Source organism: Panthera leo, chromosome D2 (assembly GCF_018350215.1).
Source record: "Panthera leo isolate Ple1 chromosome D2, P.leo_Ple1_pat1.1, whole genome shotgun sequence".
Classification (NCBI taxonomy): Eukaryota; Metazoa; Chordata; class Mammalia; order Carnivora; family Felidae; genus Panthera; species Panthera leo.
In genome coordinates this window covers 34,802,306-34,821,212 of record NC_056689.1, presented here as the reverse complement: position 1 = coordinate 34,821,212, position 18,907 = coordinate 34,802,306, and the positions used below count along the sequence as shown (strand labels likewise).

General features: G+C 37.3%; 1 protein-coding gene across 8 annotated transcripts in view; it reads right to left on the bottom strand.

The window, feature by feature from the left end:
* Positions 1-18,907, bottom strand: part of KAT6B (lysine acetyltransferase 6B) — a 201,213-nt gene that overhangs the window by 63,907 nt on the left and 118,399 nt on the right. For 5 of the 8 annotated variants that reach the window (XM_042909120.1, XM_042909119.1, XM_042909118.1 and 2 more), the window contains exon 4: positions 4,288-4,396. In XM_042909120.1, coding sequence (XP_042765054.1) covers positions 4,288-4,396 — 109 coding nt within the window. Of the gene's footprint in view, positions 1-134; positions 361-2,149; positions 2,313-4,287; positions 4,397-18,907 lie in introns of those variants that run through there. The other 3 variants (XM_042909122.1, XM_042909124.1, XM_042909123.1) reach the window with 3 other exon arrangements.

Below are 18,907 nucleotides of genomic sequence, written 5' to 3'. Positions count from 1 at the left end.
TAATCATTCAATCAGTATCGACTTGGTGTGAAACTGGATAACTAACCAACCAATCCCTGGGAATTTTCTCACAGTGACCCAAAGAAACGAGTGATCTTTCTTTATATACCTACTTATCTGCATACTGCACCTACCAGTTCAGTCTGGGAGAAGAAGGCAGGCAAGTTTTGTTCAGGGTTAACACACAATTAAAGAAACCCAGCAGAGACTTCAGGTCTGAGGGCAGAATGACATCTGATGCCACAGCTTGTGCTCCCTTTACTGTACAAAGGTGTGGTTCTTGCCTTCCCAGCTGCATCACAGCGGCCTCTGTCTCCAGTTTCCATGAGCTTCCACTTAGAATAAAGCTGTAATTTGGAACTGTACACTTATCTTAGATTTGCTAATTTGAAAACACACATGCACACAACTCATCTGTAAGTAAGATTTAACCACCCAGCAATCTGAGCAGCAGACACAAAATTTCATTTGGTATAATATCTAATACTTATGTGAAGCTAATTAAAGATAATTTGGTCTTAATGAGGCAAAGAGAATATAACAGTGTTAATTTCAAAGTAGGCTGATCCATGAAAGTCAAGTAAAATCACTTCCTAGTCCCAACATTTCTAAAGACCTGAAGACTATCTGATGATTCCCTCATTCGTATTAGTGGTTAGAATAATCCTTCATGCTTGTGTAATGTTTTATAGTTACCGATAATCTTCATATCATTATCTCACTGGATGCTCACAACAGCGCTATGGGTGCAGGGCTGCAGACATCACCCTCCACATTTTACAGATATGAAAACTGCACTTACACAGCCAGCAAGCAGAAAACTGGAAAACCACATTTGGGGCTCCGTGCACTCGGCACCTCACCTCTTATTTTTACTGTCTGTAAACCTGAATTATTTTCTCAAAGGAACTTTCAGCAGGAAAAACATAGTTAAATAAAGTACTGCCCATTTGCAGCACTAAGCCACTTTAAAAATAGAGACATTTCTAATTGGCTTACTTTATGATGTAAGGAGAAGGAAACATTTATTACTCTCATCTATGAAATCTAAGCAGAGCTTAAGTGTGACATCATACAAATGGTACTTCAGACAGAGGCACTACAAACCAAAAGGCACATATGGGAAACACATTTAAGAATGATCCTCCTTATAGGCTGCCATCTATATTTCCTTTTTCTGGTTTTATACTGCTTTGGGTATTTTTTTCACATGAGCATTTTACATTAGGGAGTCCTTTGATCATTACAAACAGTTTCAATTCAATCCTAGAACCAGGGGACTCTTCTGAGTGTAAGATAGTGGCCATTTCCATAAGGCCAACTAGGGGTACCAACCACTCTGTAATTCCCATTGGAGAAACTGGACTGGACTGTGACAATGGGGTTTCTACCATTATTAGAGGGTACTGTTGAGCCATGCCAGCCTATGTTATTGTTTTTTCCTCTATAATTATCAAGTGTCACAACAGAACATTATAACTACAAGAATCCCCCCAAGCTCTCCAAAGAAGACCCATATTTTATTTTGATTCTTCTATTTAAAGAGTAGCAAATAACAAAGTCTACTCCTCTGATGTACCAGATGAAGTAAATGTCTACAATGCATCGCCCTGAGCTAGGAACAGTGTTGTTGTTGTTGTTTTGACTAAAGTAGCTAAATCCAGACTGGCAAAGCACATTGAAGGGAATATTAGGTGAACCTCAACACTGAGCCAGTCCCCATGGTGGAGTCCAGAGCAGCTCTTGGAGATCCTCTATCCTAAACAAAGGGACACGATGCCCCCAAGGGCTTGAATTTCTGCCATGACCCATACCTTGACTCCAAAGCCTCTGGCTTTTTCTACCTGAAAGGAGGAGGAAAGGCCGGCTCACAAAATGACCCTAGTTATATAAGCCTTCCAGACAGTACCCTTAGTCCATTCTCCATTTGTTAAAAGAGAAAACAAAAGTGTTTTTGAAGAGAAAACCTAACATTACACCTACATACCCTGGTAAAATAAGAAACTTTAGGGGGAAAAAATTTCGGTGACCTCAAAGTATAAAGGAGATCAAACCTCTCCTTTGGCAGGTCTTCAATCTGGGAAAGACGAAGGAGATTGATTACATCAGAAAATCTAAGATCTACCTGTTTAGAATTACACCTTTATACCTTGTGAAGGAGGCCTTGAAGTTATGATCTGGTAGATAATGATCTCAAATTCCTTATCAACTCAAGTAAGTGTATCAGCAGAGGTAAGGAAATATATGAAGGGAACTTTTCTTCCCACATTTAAGTGCACTTTTAATCTGTCTCGGCATCCAGACAAATAGATACACTAAAAAAAAAAAAAAAACCAGTGAAGGTAGTTTTTAAAGTACCACCTTAAAAATAACAAAGGGTAAACCCTAGACAAGTGAACACCACTAAACTGATCAGGCAGTTAAACAAAAGAATAATTCATTCAGAATGAGCCTCGTGAGAAAACCCAAAAGAAACCCAAAAGAAAAAGAATAATTCATTCAGAATGAGCCTCGTGAGAAAACCCAAAAGAAAACCCAAAAGAAACTCCAGAGTCAGAAGTGATGAGTGAGGGACTACTTTACCAGGATAAAACAGGGAGATTGGAGGGTTGAAATTTATTAAACTGAACATACAGATAATGTTTCCATGCCCTTTTGTCACTATCCATGATACCATGGGCAGGTAAAGAATTTTAATGAATCTGTAAAGCCCATCAAAAAGACTGTCAGAATGCATTTCTCAGGCAGAGTTTGAAATGTCTTATTTCCAAGGCTCTCCCTTCCTAGAAGGGTCCTGAAAACTGCAGAACCACATACAGCCTACCAAGTTAAACCTTTATAGGAGGAGGGAGAATCATTACACAACACTGTCATTCCTCAGCATGAAACATTTCCTCTATCCAACCATCAAACAGCTGTCAAAAATGGTGATAAGATTTGAAATTACTTGGAGCAATCAAGGACAACAGCAAACATGGCAAATAATGACAATGGCTGACATTTACAGCACACTTACCATAGTTACTGTAGACCCTGTGCTAGGCTATTTACCTGTGTTCTTTCATTGAACTCCCACAAAATCCAAGAGGTAGGTGCTACCAATATCTAATTTTCTAGTGATGAAATCAAGGCACAAAATAGTTAAGTAACTAACTCAATGTACAGGAACTGGGGCAAGGCTGGCTCTTGAGTTTGTTCTTAACCACTACACTATACTGATTTCCTAAATGACGGTATTCTGTGGCTTTTTGCAGTCTTGTTGTTGTTCTTAAAGATAATTATAACTACAGAAATACTTGCTTATGAATGTTAAAATAACACTGTGGGGGAAAAGTGATAGAAGAGAGAAGAACAGAGAGAAGGAAATTTAAAGATTAACAGAGATTATTTTTTTAATCCAATTAACTGCCACTCAGTCGGCTGGAGGGTCTGTGTGTGTATATGCATACATACAACTAGAGAGAGAGAGAGAGAGAGAGAGAGAGAGAGAGAGAGAGAGAGAAAGAGAGAATGTAGGCAACTATCATCTAATTAGCAAGAAGGAAGACCGGCTTGGTAAGCACAATTTGACTTTTATTTTCCATTTTAGAACTGGAGATGTGGTCTTAAAAACTCAGATTGAGGAAAAAAGCACAGGTGACAGCTACTTGACAGCATCCTGAATACTACAATTTGCCAACGATTGGTCCAGTGTCCTTACCCAGCAATTCCTTGATTTCAACATCGCCTTCTTTATAGACCACTCTTTTCCTATCTTATTCTAGGCAATCTGAATTTTTTCATGCCTGATGATTTCTTGACTCTGTCCTGCAGTTTCCAGAACACTGTCCCTTTCATTCAGAGTCACACAGAGCTGGGTTGTAATATTGTATCTCACCAGTAGGTGTCATGACCTGAAACACTATATATTCCAACTCCAGGATCTCTTAAGTTGAGACTGCCTATTATATAAAACAAGCGATTCTAGTTGTATTCAGCCTGAAAACATAGAATTCTCTACACTGAATTTTCCTGCAAAATACTCCACACTGAGTTACCAATGCTGGTATGAAATCAAAGCTTAATTATAAATATTAATACTACTACTACTACTATATAAACATACATGGTACCTTTATGTCAGTGCTAATATAAACACACGTTTCCTCTCTAGTTGCACTTACTTATTAAATTTAAAGCCTATGCTATTACCAAATAATTGCTTTAAAAAACAAATGCAGTTTTGATAGAGATATAAATAGCATACAAGTTATAGAGGAGCAACTATACAAAAAAATACCAACTTACCACTACTGCCACAATCTGCACAAGAGAGGAGTTCTTCTGGTTTCTTTTCACGATTTGATTCTTTAGTCCCCAAACAGAAGCTACATATCGGAATGGGGTCGGCACGGGGCTGTGACAAAATTAAAATGAAAAAATACTCAGTTTTCCATCTCAAAATTAACGACAAAATATTAAACTCAAAGCTTCTTATGTATTTCCTTAACAAAGAGAAAATGCTGAGTAAGGGATACAAAACAACATTTCCTAATTAAAAAAAAATCTCTTCAGTCATTTGATGCTAAAGTATTACCTGAATAATGCATTGAAGTCTAATAGTAAGATTCAGAAGTAATTTATATTAAGCCAATGAAATCTAAGACCTTTATATATTATATAACCTTCCTGAAATGAATATTACTAAAGACTCTTTTCAGGGGTGCCTGGCTGGCTCAGTCGGTAGAGGATGTGACTCTTGATTTTGGGGTCATGAGTTCAAGTCCCACATTGGGTACAGAGATTAAACAAACAGATTCACTTGAAATATCAATTGTTCCCATAATCCATACGCTTATAATAAATTGATTCATCTATTCAGCATTATAATTTATGAATACCATCTAATTAGTTCAGATTGTTTAACTAAACTTTGTCAAATGTTCTAGTGCAAGCCACTATTATTCATCTCTTAAATTTTTGATATACAATATTGGCATGTTGTTAGGTGACATAATAAACAAGAACTTTAAAATGCTGTGAGATCACTTGGGAAGCTCAAAGGATCACTAACAAGGTCTTTCTGGCACCAAGGTCTTCCAAAGTAAACCACACCATGCCACACAAAGGAGATAAAGTCTCAATCTCTGACATCCCCACATTAATAAAATAAAAAACAAAACATTTGTCTAATCCCCTAGTACCCCTTGCCTCTGAGGAAACTGCTTTTAACAATGTATAAGTCTGCATATACATCTCAGTGTCTGCATTGTTATTTATGACTACCAGTGATGCTAATATTCCCATTCATATGAATAAGTTGACTGTGTCTACAGATCTGGTCACATTTATTTTGAACAGCCAAAACTGTATGAAAATTAAAATTTTATTGCATATTCCAAGGCTTCACACATGTTGTCTCTAGCCATCTGAATGTAGCTATATGTATTTATATTTGAATCTCAAGAATCAAAAATTCAGGGCAAGAAAAGTTAGCATAATCATAAATCTTTTTAATGTAAATTAAGAATAATATTTTGCAAGGTCTAACTTTTTAAGTATGTATCAGCACAAAATAAACCCTTAGTTGTTCAGCTACTCTGTCCCAAATGCCTAATTAATACATTGCCTGATACATAGTAGGCACTCAAAATATATGTTAGCTGAATAAACGGAAGGAACATATGCTAGTTAAAAGAAGAAACCCTCATCTCTAAGATACGATTTCAAATGGTTATAATGATTCCAACAAATGTCTTGGTTCACTGTGAAAACATGTCATCAAAAAACACAATTCATCTTATGACTGAGGATGTGCAAAATTGTTCAATATGATTATTAATTTCATCCTACAATGTGAGTATTCGTTATCTTCCCCTTATTTTCAGTTTAATTTGTTCTCTTAATATGCACAGGCTTTAATTTCTGAAGTAGCTATGCAAATGTATTTTTGTAGCCACAGTTAAAAAGCAGAGTATAAAACACTTTGTACCAGAAAAACCAAAAAAGACAAGCAACAACAAATTGGTCACTGACTCCAGCCACAATTTTTTAAATGCCAGATAATCAGCACTGCATAATTATGGATCCATAGTTATTACTTGCAACTGCTCAACTGTAGTACCTTGGGAACACTTTTGTTCCTTTAAATAGCAATTAAAAGAACAATCTGGTTTTAAAGTGACAACATTCCCCTGATAGATTCTAGCTAAAACCCAGTCCTTGTACTAATGGGATTCCTGCTTTCATTTGATATAACAATGCTCAAGCCATTGCTGCCATCCTTGCGGTGATAAATAATTTACAAAATGTCACATATCATTCATGCAATGAAACAAATCCAAATCTGCAATCCCATTTTTCTTTCCCTGATGAATTTTTAGCTGTGAGAAAGACATGGCCATCAGCCAGCACTCGTGCTCATTTTTCGTTTTTAACTAAAGGTAACACAAAGGACAAAGGTTGCTAGTAGTTCATGGCCAGAAAGACTGATGTCCCACACTCTGCCCAATAATAGAAAGCATAGATGCTATCACTTCACGCTACATTCAAGTGAACCCCACCACGCTGATGTATGCTCACAACCATTTATTTTAGGGATAACTATCTCACAATACTCTATAAAACCACTGCATTATACAGAAATGTCTGCCCTGCTGAATTATTGATAATTCAAAGCACTTTTTGCTAACCTCAGTGTAGCCGAGTCTAATTAACTTTAAAAAATTGTCACTTGTAAGAAATGAAACTTTTACAGTAATGCATGTAAATGGGTCACAAAATTATTATGATTCACTATTCTCAATCAGACTTCATATAAACTGTTTCAAAAAATAATCCCTGGTAATAGATTAAAATGGATTGCAGTCAGAAAGAGGTCTGAATAAATGGCAATTCGATTCTACGTAAGACCACTGCAGACAAATCATATTTAAGAGGTCTGAAAATGAAACCAAACATCTCCTAATTCTTAATCACTTTCTTTGAAATTTCCTAAAGGTACCTAACGTGTTGATCACATTTTCTTATCAACATTACTGAAAATTTCAAACTAATCTGGAGAATTAACATCCATGGATAGGTTCTGACTCTGCAACCTGCTCAGGAAGCAATTCCTCCTCATCTCCCGTGCAAAGGTCCTGGTGTAGCTGATAGATTAGAGGTCACTTTATACACTATCTCATTTAATTATCTTAACACTTCTGCCAGAAATATTTATACAACACCCATTTTAGGGAGGCAATTGAGGATCTGAGAAGTTAGGTAGCTTTTCTAAAATTGCATGAGTTCAACTGTGGAACTGGAATTGAAACACAACTCTGTGTTCACCAAAGCAAAAAGGTAGCTTTACAATAGAGATACCTGCTTAACCAAGTGATCAACACTATCACCAGTACATGACAAACTAACATCATGTGCCTCCCAAGTGTTGCACTAAAGGATTCAGCACAGCCTACGTAGTATTTTTGCTGGAATTATTTACCCTGAATCTAATCATAAGGAACCAATCAGGCAAATCCAAATTTAGAGACATTCTGTAAAACAACTGGCCTGGAATCTTTGGGAAATGTCAATGTCACATAAGACCCAATAAAGCACAGAACCAATTTAGGCGACTAAGATGGCCTGAAAACTAAATACAGTTTGTGATCCTTGCATAGATTCTGGATTAAAAATAATAATAATACCCACAGCCATTAAGGACATTATTTGGATAATGTGGGAAATACATAAAGCATAGACAATATATAAATTAGGTAGAACATAAATTTCCTACATCAATACAATTGTGTTTCTATGGGAGAATGTCCTTATTCTTAGCAATCATGTGCTAAAATATTTTGGAGTAAAGTGTCCTGATAACTTTGGCTCAAAAGATGCAGGGGGGGAAATTGTGTATTTGTACATGTATTAAAGGTGATAAAGGTTGGTGAGTCTATGTAAAGGGTACATGGGTGTTCAACATATTGTTCTTTCAATTTTTCTGCATGTGTACAATTTTCCAAACAAATTACTGAGGATGGGGGTAGGGGCTAAAACAGTACCCCTTCCACTATTAAAAAAAGATCAACAATGGATTCTTATGTAATTGGATTACAAGCATTTATAAAATAAAGAATCTCAATCCAATTAATGATTCACAGGCAGTATAGAGGACAGAGGAACTGTCAACTCATTATAGTGTTGGTGCAAGTACCAACACTCTCGAGGACAAATGACCCAGTTTCCTTCAACAAATAAATTAAAAGGGAGACACACTGAACAAGCAAGGAAAAGAGAGCAATACATATGGAATAAGAACCAAAAGATTATCCTGATAATGATTCAGGTAAATTATAAAATAAAACAAAATAGGATGACCTTTTGAAGGAACTGGGGCTAGTCAGCCTCGAACAGATTGCTCGGAAGGGACAAGCTAGAAGTCTTCATCCAGGGAAACTTGCCATGGCTCCGGAATATAAACTTGAACAGGGCTTCTGGTAGAAGGAGTTAAACTTTCCAACAGAAATGTCCAGAAATCGAATGGATTGTTTTTAATTGCTTTCTTTCTTTATTTTTAAAAATTTTGGTAAATTATACACAACACAAAATTTAGCACATTAACCATTTAAAAAAAAAAATTTTTTTTTAACACTTATTTATTTTTGAGACAGAGAGAGACACAGCATGAACGGGGGAGGGGCAGAGAGAGAGGGAGACACAGAATTGGAAGCAGGCTCCAGGCTCTGAGCCGTCAGCCCAGAGCCTGACGCGGGGCTCGAACCCATGGATGGTGAGATCGTGACCTGAGCTGAAGTTGGCCGCTTAACCGACTGAGCCACCCAGGCGCCCCGGCACATTAACCATTTTTAAGTATACTGTTCAGTGGCATTAAGTATATTCATGCAACCAATACCACACCCATCACCAGAAGTTTTTCATCTTCCCAAACTAAATAAAACTGTCCCCATTAGATTCTAACTCCCTATTTCCCCCCTTCTACTTTCTGTCTCCATGGGTTTGACTATTCTAGGTACCTCATACAAGTGGTATCATACAGTCTTCATGGAATGGATTATTTTGGGATGGCCCCTGTAATCTGTAGAGACCATGGAGAGGCTGGATGGGCTCCATCAGGACAGTGAGGGTACCACAGTAGACAAAGCAACCTCACACCAATTGGAGATCTGGGACTTTTCAAAGGTCCCTTCGAGATCAGATATTTAAATGGTTCCATGAATGGATAATATCTAAGGCTCTTCCCAGCTCTGCTCTAATTTTTTTTATTGATTCTATTTTACTTAAAAAGATATTTTAAAAGTCCTCAGCACCCTTGACCACAAAATAAAATAACCTTTTCTGAGAAAACAGGGTTTAATTCCAATTAAATAATTGGATTAATTAATTCAGATAATTTTTAGCTTTATATTTGCTTATGGCTACTTTTGTTTCTGCCCTAAAGGAAACAACATGTTTGTAAATTACATCAGTCTAAGTAAGTAAAGAAAAATAAAAGTTCATGCTAGATTGAAGCCAGGTACACATCCTCTTTGACAATGACACAAAAAGAGGCTCTGTCTCCATGACGTCCGATCACAACGATCAGGGACACAGCTCTCTCTTTCCATCATCCCCTATGGAATGATTCATCTCGAGTCTTCTAGAACCTTCTTAAATCTACTTATAATACACACCGTTTAAGTAGTTCCAAATGTTAAAAACTCAGCATTTTTCATTCATCTATTCATACTTACATCATTATAAAACCTGGATTTAAATATTGATCTTTGAACCTCAGGTTTCCTCATCGGTAAAATAGGGCAGCACAATAGTGTCTGCGTTGTCTGGCTCTGGGGTCACTAAAGTCCAAATGTGAATGTGTGAAAGTACTTTGTAAACTATAAAGCTCTATTCAAATATTATGATTACTGCAAAATTCACTTTGTTGATAAAAATAAAAAGAACAAACAACTTCAAGTCCTTAATAAATATCAGCACAAATGAATTGTTGTGGAGTTTAGAATTATTATATAATAGACTTTGACTCTGTGAGTCTCCATGATAAATATTAATTTTAGAGGGTTGTTATGTGTGTTTTTTTTAAATGAATTAATCAGGGAATAAAAGAATAGGATAGAAAATGTCTCAACTGAGAGCCAAGAGGCCTGATCTAATAAAAGGAAAGCTCAAAGAAAGAGAAAAGAAAAAGATGCCAAAGGAAGTAAGGCACAAATACAAAATTGTAAATGAATACTACCACAACAGTAAACAAAGACGAACATAAATCCTTTATACCTAAGTGTCAAGCAGTTCATCTTTGGAGAGTGTTCTCAACACTTTAGCTCAGACAATTTAATTCAGTAACTCAGAATGAGTTGTATAAAAAGGCTCTTCCGTATGCATGTCTTTAAATTGCACCCTTTTATCATCTTGTACTGAAACCTGATGTTTAGGTAATGCTTTGCTGTTTACCAAAATACTTTCCTCAAGTGTCTCACTAGTGACAAACACAGCCTGTGAGACAGGGCTGTGGTAAATTCAAGGCCTCCCTAAGGTCACATAACTATCAAGACAGAAAGACCCATTCGGCTGACTGCAAGCCCTTTGCTCTTCCACTTTCCCGAGGCTGGTCCCTCATTTCCTTTGGAGCTTGATTCAGATATCACCTTATTGGAAAGGCTGATCCCTGCCCATTCTCTCTCTGAAACTGCTTTCCACCAGCACCACTCTGGATCCCCCAGGCCTTGCTTTATTTTTCTTCATAGCATTCCTTACTACTAGACATATTGACAAATTCTATCATTTGCCTATTTTGTTTCACTTACTGAACTATCAAAGCTCCATTCTGAGGCCAGAGACCTTGTTCACGGATGTAGCTCCAGCTTCAAAGTACATTTGTTGAATAGATGAACAAACTGCTTCTAGGTTAGGAAGTGGATCCTCTGGTTCAACAGGTTCCAAAGAGTATTGTCCTTTAACATATATCCTTAATAACTATAATATGACATGTAAAGCAGTCATCAGTGGCAAGATGGCTTCCATCACTGTCTAATCTGAAGGTTTTTTTTCTACTCTCATCATTTATAATGAATGACCATTCGGGCACAATTGTACTTTTCTGGGTATAACCTGACAAGACAGAACCAAAATTTAAATATCAGGTGGAAGGAAATTATCTCACCACAATGGGTTGGGGCTTGCTCAGCGATAAGTCACTCACTATAGGTTATATATAAAATAGATCTGAGGCCGTGCCAGTACCTAATTGTGAGCCTCCTTGCCTTTGTTCCCTCTTAAGAAAGAATACAAAAGGGGTGCCTGGTTGGCTCAGTCGGTTAAGCGACCCTCTTCCGCTCAGGTCATGATCTCACAGTTTGTGGGTTGGAGCCCCGCGTCAGGCTCTCCGCTGACAGCTGGGAACCTGGAGCCTGCTTTGGATTCTGTGTCTCCCTGGCTCTCTGCCCCTCCCCAACTTGTGCTCTGTCTCTCAAAAATAAATAAACATTAAAAAAAAAAGAAAAGAAAGAATACAAAAAAAAGTAGTAATAGTCAAGGAAGATGAATACATTGCAGTGAGAATAACAAAATTATAACAAGAGCATTAAATCTGTTCAATTTATTAAAAACATTTTACAATTTTTTTTAGATTTTTTAACGTTTATCTATTTTGAGAGAGAGAAAGAGAGAGAGCAACTGGGGGAGGGGCAGAGAGAGGGGGAGAGAGAGAATCTCAAGCAGGCTCCACGCTAAGCATGGAGGCTGATGCAGGGCTCGATCCCACAGCTATGAGATCATGACCTGAGCCAAAATCAATGGGTGGCCACTTAACCAATTGAGCCACCCTAGTATTTTACAAACTCTGGTGCTTTATTATTGGTAGTGAATAATTTCCCACAAACTTCACAACTGATAGCAGTGGGACAAGAGAGGTTGAAAAATGTTTACATTGTTTTTAGGGTAACTCTTTTTTTTTTCTTTCTTTTTTTTGGCCACTTAGGTACTCTGCTTGATACCTACCAAATAAAGAACTAGATTTCATTTCCTGCCACTTAACCCACTTATTCAACTGATCAAGCCCACTTCTAATTAGGATATAGATCATGAACACTCAGGATTTCCCTCTAGGGCAATCTGCCGTAAGATGTAGTCTATGGAAATACACTAACTCTAAAAGTAGAGACTTCCTGTGATGATCTAAAATGTCTTGAATTTTAAGAGGATTATCTTGTTCCCATCGGCATGTGCTACACTGTGGTCAGTACAGCCATGCCTCTGCAGGAAGGTTTGGTGACCAGCTCACTTTCATGGCAGTATCAGGACTACTTCAGATCCTTCAGCGTCACAACAGAACCTTGTTTGTAACATGTCTATTGCCATTTTCTCTACACAAATGGACCCTTTTGTTTTACTCTAAGGCTGTTCTTGAAGTTCTATTATGAATTTTGACCTCAATATATGTCTAAATAATTTTTTCCAGAAGATAATTGGAGATATACTTAGTGTAAGACTTTTCACAGGCAACAATTTTACCATAATTTTACACTTACCATATAGATTTTTATTATATCGCCTCCCCTGCTTATTATACTTCTCTGTGGGTAATTGGTTCTGTGAAGGAGCACTACATTATCCCACTGGCTCTGGATTGAGTTTCTGCATTACTCTGGGCAAAAGGATTTATTATTGCTAATGTATGGAGATCTTAAATGTGACTGCTGTATTTTACCTTCTTGTCACCATGAAGAGGGTTCTCTGTATTTTAAGAGTGACAAGTAAATTAAATCTAATAAAATAAAAATATTTAAAAGCATCACTATACATATCCATAAATATGTCACTTCCTTTTTCATTTAAAGAATCACTTAGAAACAAAAACAGTATCAATGACCAATACTGGGAAATGCACACAATCAAAAGGCTGATTCAAAAGTATAAAACATTAAAAGCATGGCCAAAAAGAAATAAGAAAAGGAAGGAGGGGAAGACTTTCTAAGAACCTCAGCCCCAACAGTTATCAATTGTGTGGAGCTAATTGAAATGCTCACACTGTATCTGTAGTCTAGAACTTGTTCTAATTAGGCAGGTATGCCATTTATAAGAGTGCTGATTAAGGAAAGTGATTCTATTGGAAGGAATCAAATCTAATCTGGTACACTGCATTTAACAATAACATCTCATATTTTGTTGTTGTTGTTGTTATTTGTTTGTTTTTGCTTTTGGGGGTAAAGCCTACAAATTTGAATGGGGGTGGGGAAGCCAATGAAATAATATTGGCTTACCCAGCATCTTTAATTTCTTATCTGGACAGGGACTTGGCTTTTAAGATTTCATCTGAACATCTCTCCTCCACCCTTACCATTAGAAACTGCAGATACTGCATTTATCTTCTTAAGAGGGATCAAAGTCTGATTCAACACAGCTGGAAATTCAACACATGGTTACAGGAAGTCTGTTTAGGATTTACAAACTATTCTGTTTGGCAAGCATGTCACAATATTAGCAATATAATATAAACTCTATTCTAGGTTTTGAAAAATGGAATTTTAAAATCAATTCATATTCAAGTGTCACAAATCTTTAATGTATTTTTTCAAACTTCATTATTTTTTAGAGCAGTTTTAGGTTCACAGCAAAATTGAAGGTACAGAAATTTCCCATATTCCCCTGCCCCACACATGCATAGACCCCCCCTGCCCCCCACCCCCGCTATTATTAACATTTTCCACCAGAGTGGTACCTTTGTTATAAGTGAAGAACCTACACTGACACATCATTATCGCCCACAGACTACATCAGGGTTCTCTCTTGGTGTTGTACATTCTATGGGTTTGGACAAATTTATGATGACATGTACCTACCATCATGGTACCATACAGAGTATTTTCACTGCCCTAAAAAATCTGCCTATTCTGGACACCTGGGTGGCTTAGTACATTAAGCATCCAACTCATTTTTTTTTTTTAAGTTTATTTATTGAGAGAGAGAGAGAGATTGAGAATCCCAAGCAGGATCTGCACTGCCAGCACAGAGCCTGATGTGGGACTAGAACTCATGAACCGTGAGATCATGACCTGAGCCAAAACCAAGAGTCGGACACTTAACCAACTGAGCCACCCAGACACCCCAAGCATCCAACTCTGGATTTTAGCTCAGGTCATGACCTTGTGAGTTTGAGCCCCACATCGGGCTCTCTGCTATAAGAATGGAGGCTGCTTTGGATCCTTTGTCTCCCTTTCTTATCTTTCTTTACTGTATCCATTGTTTTACTTTTTCCAGAATGTCTTATAGTTTGAATCCTATAGCTGGCTTCCTCAGTTGCCCCAAGGCATCCATTTTAATCTAGATGTAGTGCCTACTAGTCCACCTAGGCACAATGTGAATCACAGTCATTCTCATTACCAATTCCACCAAGAATTGCTACATTAACGGCTCAGGGGACACACAAGCTACTGAATATATTGTAATTAGATCCAAATAGGGAAGTAGAGTGAAGAGAGGAGACACAGGTAGGTGGATATTAACAAGCTAGAAAAACCACGTTAGTCACTTTGTCAATATTATCACCATCACCACCACCACCACCGCCCCTGGCAATGTTCTGCATTCACAGAGTTTTATATGTCAGCTGAGATGCTATGTACTATTCAATAAGTTACTAATGTTTACTCGGCATCCAACTATGCCAAACAGAATATAATTGGTACTCCAAGTGCTTGTTGTCACAGAACCAACAGAAGTAGTGTAGTTCCTTTAACATACTTAATTCTCAATTGCCCTGTGGGCACATAAACCATCTGGTGTACAGAATTTCCATGCCCTTGACTTTCCTGCTTTTGTTTTTTCCTCACTTTCAGACTATCTTTGACCCTTTCAATTACAGGAGTCATAAGCGGTAGGAAATGAGGATTGTTTGGATAATCACTATCTGAATGTCAAGAGCTCTGACCTTGTTTTTTTGGAGTCTGCCCTAAACCTTTTTGTGGTGGGGATTCTAGATCTACTAATGCTTTAGGTCAGGCACCACCCAAACACTTATATGAACATTATTGGTGACACTCTGCTCTTTGGTGCTCCAGCATCACTGCAGGCTGCACATCATTGCACAAAACATAAGCCTCACCCCTACCAATGCAAGTTACAGCAAGGCCAGGAAGAGAAACACCAGATGTCATAGGCTTTTCCCGTGGGGCAAAGATTTTTAAGCTCAATTTCCTAGAATTTTTCGAGTCTTACAAAAATCTACTAAAGGGTATTCATTAGGTAGAGGAAAGCTCTTTATTTCTGTGAAATCTTTTTTAAAAATATTTTAAGTCAAAACTTAGTACACAGTGAGCTCTTTGAAGGAGATCCTGGTTTGTTTATCTAAATTGCCACACGTAATGAAGAATTATACACACTGTAGATATTTGATAAATGTGTTGAATATATAAATATAACATTACTTCTCATACTTGGTACTTTCTCATCATCTTCTAAACTACATTTTTACTTTAGTATATAAATGGTAAATAAAGAAATAAGAATATAACAGCACAAGGTTATGGGGGACAATAAAGAATTTTTAATTGTTTGCCCATTTACAACCTTCACAATGACCCTCTTACATTTTTTTAATTGTAAAAGATACATAATATGTACCACTTCACCTATTTTTAACTGTAAAGTTCAGTGGCACTAAGTACATTCACATTATTGTACAACCAAGTTAATGTGTATTTCACATATAATGAAATGGACAGATCAGAGTTTTGAATAAACGCATACACTTGTAACCCATACATCTCTATCAAGATACAGAACACTCCGTAACCCCAGAAGTTCTCTCCTGACTCCTCCCAGTCAATTCCTTTCTACTCTCCTTCCCAAGCAGCTACTGCTCTGATTTCTCCCACCATAGTGTGATTTGGTCTGCTCTAGAACTGCATGTAAATGGAGCCAAAGACCAAATTCTTTTAGTGGGATTTCTTTCAACTCACTGTATTATCATATTCATTCATACTGCTACATATCAATAATACATTTCTATTTACTACTGACTAGTATTTTATTATAAAATACACAAAAACTTGTGTATTCTCTCTTTGGTTGACCAGCATTTGTTTTCAGCTTAGAGTTAAAATGAATAAAACTATTATGAACATTCTTACATAAGTACTTTTGTGGACCTGTGTTTTCATCTCTTGAGTAAATACCTAGGAATGGAACTGCTGTGTCATAAGGTAAGAAGATGCTTAACTTTATTAAAATCCTGTAACTAGATTAATCAAGAAAAGGAAAAAAGTTAATTACCAAAATAAGAAGGAGATATCACTACAGATCTTGAAGATATTAAAATGATGGGAAATATTGTGAACAGCTTTATGCCAATAAATTAGACAACGGAGATAAAATGATAACTTTATTGACAGACTGAATTAACAAAACCAACACAAGAGGAAATAGAACCTCTGAATAACTCTAAATCCATTAAAAAAAAGGATTCATAACTTAAAAACCCCTATGAAGAACTCCAGGTCCAGACAGCTTTGCTGGCTAAATCTTTCAAAGATTTAAGAATGAGATACCAGGTGCACCTGAATGGCTCAGTTGGTTAAGCTCTTGATCTTGGCTCAGGTCATGATCTCAAGGTTTGTGGGATCAAGCTCCACGTCAGGTTCTATGCTGACAGTGTGAAGCCTGCTTGGGATTCTCTCTGTCCCTCTCTCTCTGCCCCTCCTCCTCCTGTTCTCTCTCTCTCTCTCTCTCTCTCTCTCTCACACACACACACACACACACACACACACTCTCTCTCTCTCTCTCTCACACACACAAAATAAATAAACTTAAAAAAGAATACAATACCAATCTTACATGATCTATTTCAAAAGACAGAGAAAGAGGAAATATTTCTCAACTAATTTTACTAGGCCAGCATAATTCTGATACCAAATCAGATGAAAACATTACCAGAAAACAAAGTTAAAAGAACAACTAATATCCCTCATTAACGTAAACCCTCATTTGTTTTTCTTCTTAAATTTTACTTAAAAAAAACAATCAACTTTACTAAGGTATAAAAAAATATAACAAAATGCACCCTTTTAAAGTTTGGACAAATACATATAGTCATATAATTATCACAACAATTAAGAAATAAAACCCTTTTATCACCTCAGAAAGTTGCCTCAGGAGTGAAATAGGTGAAGGGGATTAAAAGTACACTTATGATGAGCACTGGGTAATGCACAGAATTGATGAATCACTTTATTGTACATCTGACACTAATATAACACTGTATGTTAACTATACTGGAATTAAAAATAAAAAAAGTTCTCTTAAACCTTTCTGCAGTCCCATTCCTCTGTAGACGCAGGCAACTGTTGATCTGCTTTCTAACACTATGTTACTTTGGCTGTTCTAGAATTTTATATATGAAATCATACAGTATGTACTCAATTTTGTTATATCCTTATACACAGCATGTTCTTTTATATCGATCCATATTGTTGCATGTGAATAGTTTATTCTTCAATGTATCCATATATCTAAATTAGTTTATCCATTCACCTATTGATGGACATTTGCACACTGTAGTGTTGTGTTTTTTAAATTTATTTTAGATAGAGAGCGATCATGGAAGAGGGGCAGAGGAAGAGAGAGAATCTTAAGCGGGCTCCATGCTCAACAGGGAGCCCAATGTGGGGCTTGATCCCACAACCCTGGAATCATGACCTGAGCTGAAAACAAGAGCTGGCTGCTCCACAGAATGAGCCACCCAAGCACCTCGCACCCTACAGTTTTGTGCTGTAGGAATAAAGCTTATATGAACATTTGTGTCAAAGCCTTTCTGTATGTATGTTTTCATTTCTCTTTGGTAAATACTCAGGAGTGGAATTCCTGGGTCATAATGGTAAGTACATGTTGGACTTTATAGAAAGTGTCAGTTTTTCCATAGTGATAGTACCATTCTATACTCCCAGTACTTGCACTTGGCATTGCCAGTCTTTTTAATTTAACCATTCTAGACAGTGCATAGGCCTGTCTCATTGTGCTTATCAACTGGTATATCCTTGATAGCTAATGATGTTGGATATGTTTTCATGTGCTTAATGGCCATTCATATACCTTCTTTTGTGCATTTTCTGTTAGACTCTTCAGCTTGTCATCAAGGTCTACTGCAACATACTGCCAGACCCTTTTATGGTGAAAAATCTGTTGCCCCAGCTAGTGAGAATGCTACCGGTAGTTTTCAGTTGTCACTCTCTTCAGGGATTGCTTCAGCTGTAGAGTCATGTCACCCAAGGTCATGGGACATGCCCCTTTCTGGGGTGGCCCACATCCAAGTAGTACAAGTCCTCATTACTGACTGATAAAGTAATATAAAGGCATGCTCAACGTGACCCAACTCTTGTCTAGATTCTCTCCCAACTCTGAAGAACCAATCTAGCTCCAGAACTACATATGAAGTCAGCCAAGGTTATTATGAAGCTGTATCACTGCTCAACTCCTCTCTCTACCTGATGCAGCTTTGTTGCCCTTCCTCTCACTGCAGGTGATAATACTAAGGGCATCCCTTAATAAATATCCTACACACAAAACTTTTCTCTCAGAAACTGCTTGCTGAAGAACACAACCTGTAACACCTTTTCTAAAAAAAAAATGTTTAATTTTTAATTTGAGAGAGGGCACAAGTGGGGGAGAGGGGCAGAGAGAGAGAGAGAGAGAGAGAATGAATATCTCAAGCAGGCTTGAGCGTGGGCTCAGGGTGGAGCTGGACACAGAGCTCAATCCCACGACCCTAGGACCATGAGCTGAGCCAAAACCAAGAGTTGAACAACCAAGAGTTGGATTGAGCCACCCAGGTGCCCCAACAACACCGATTTTTTAAATTGGGTTGTCTTACTGAGTTGTAAGAGTCTCTCAGATATGTCTACTGAATACAAGTCCTTTGTACATATGTATACATATA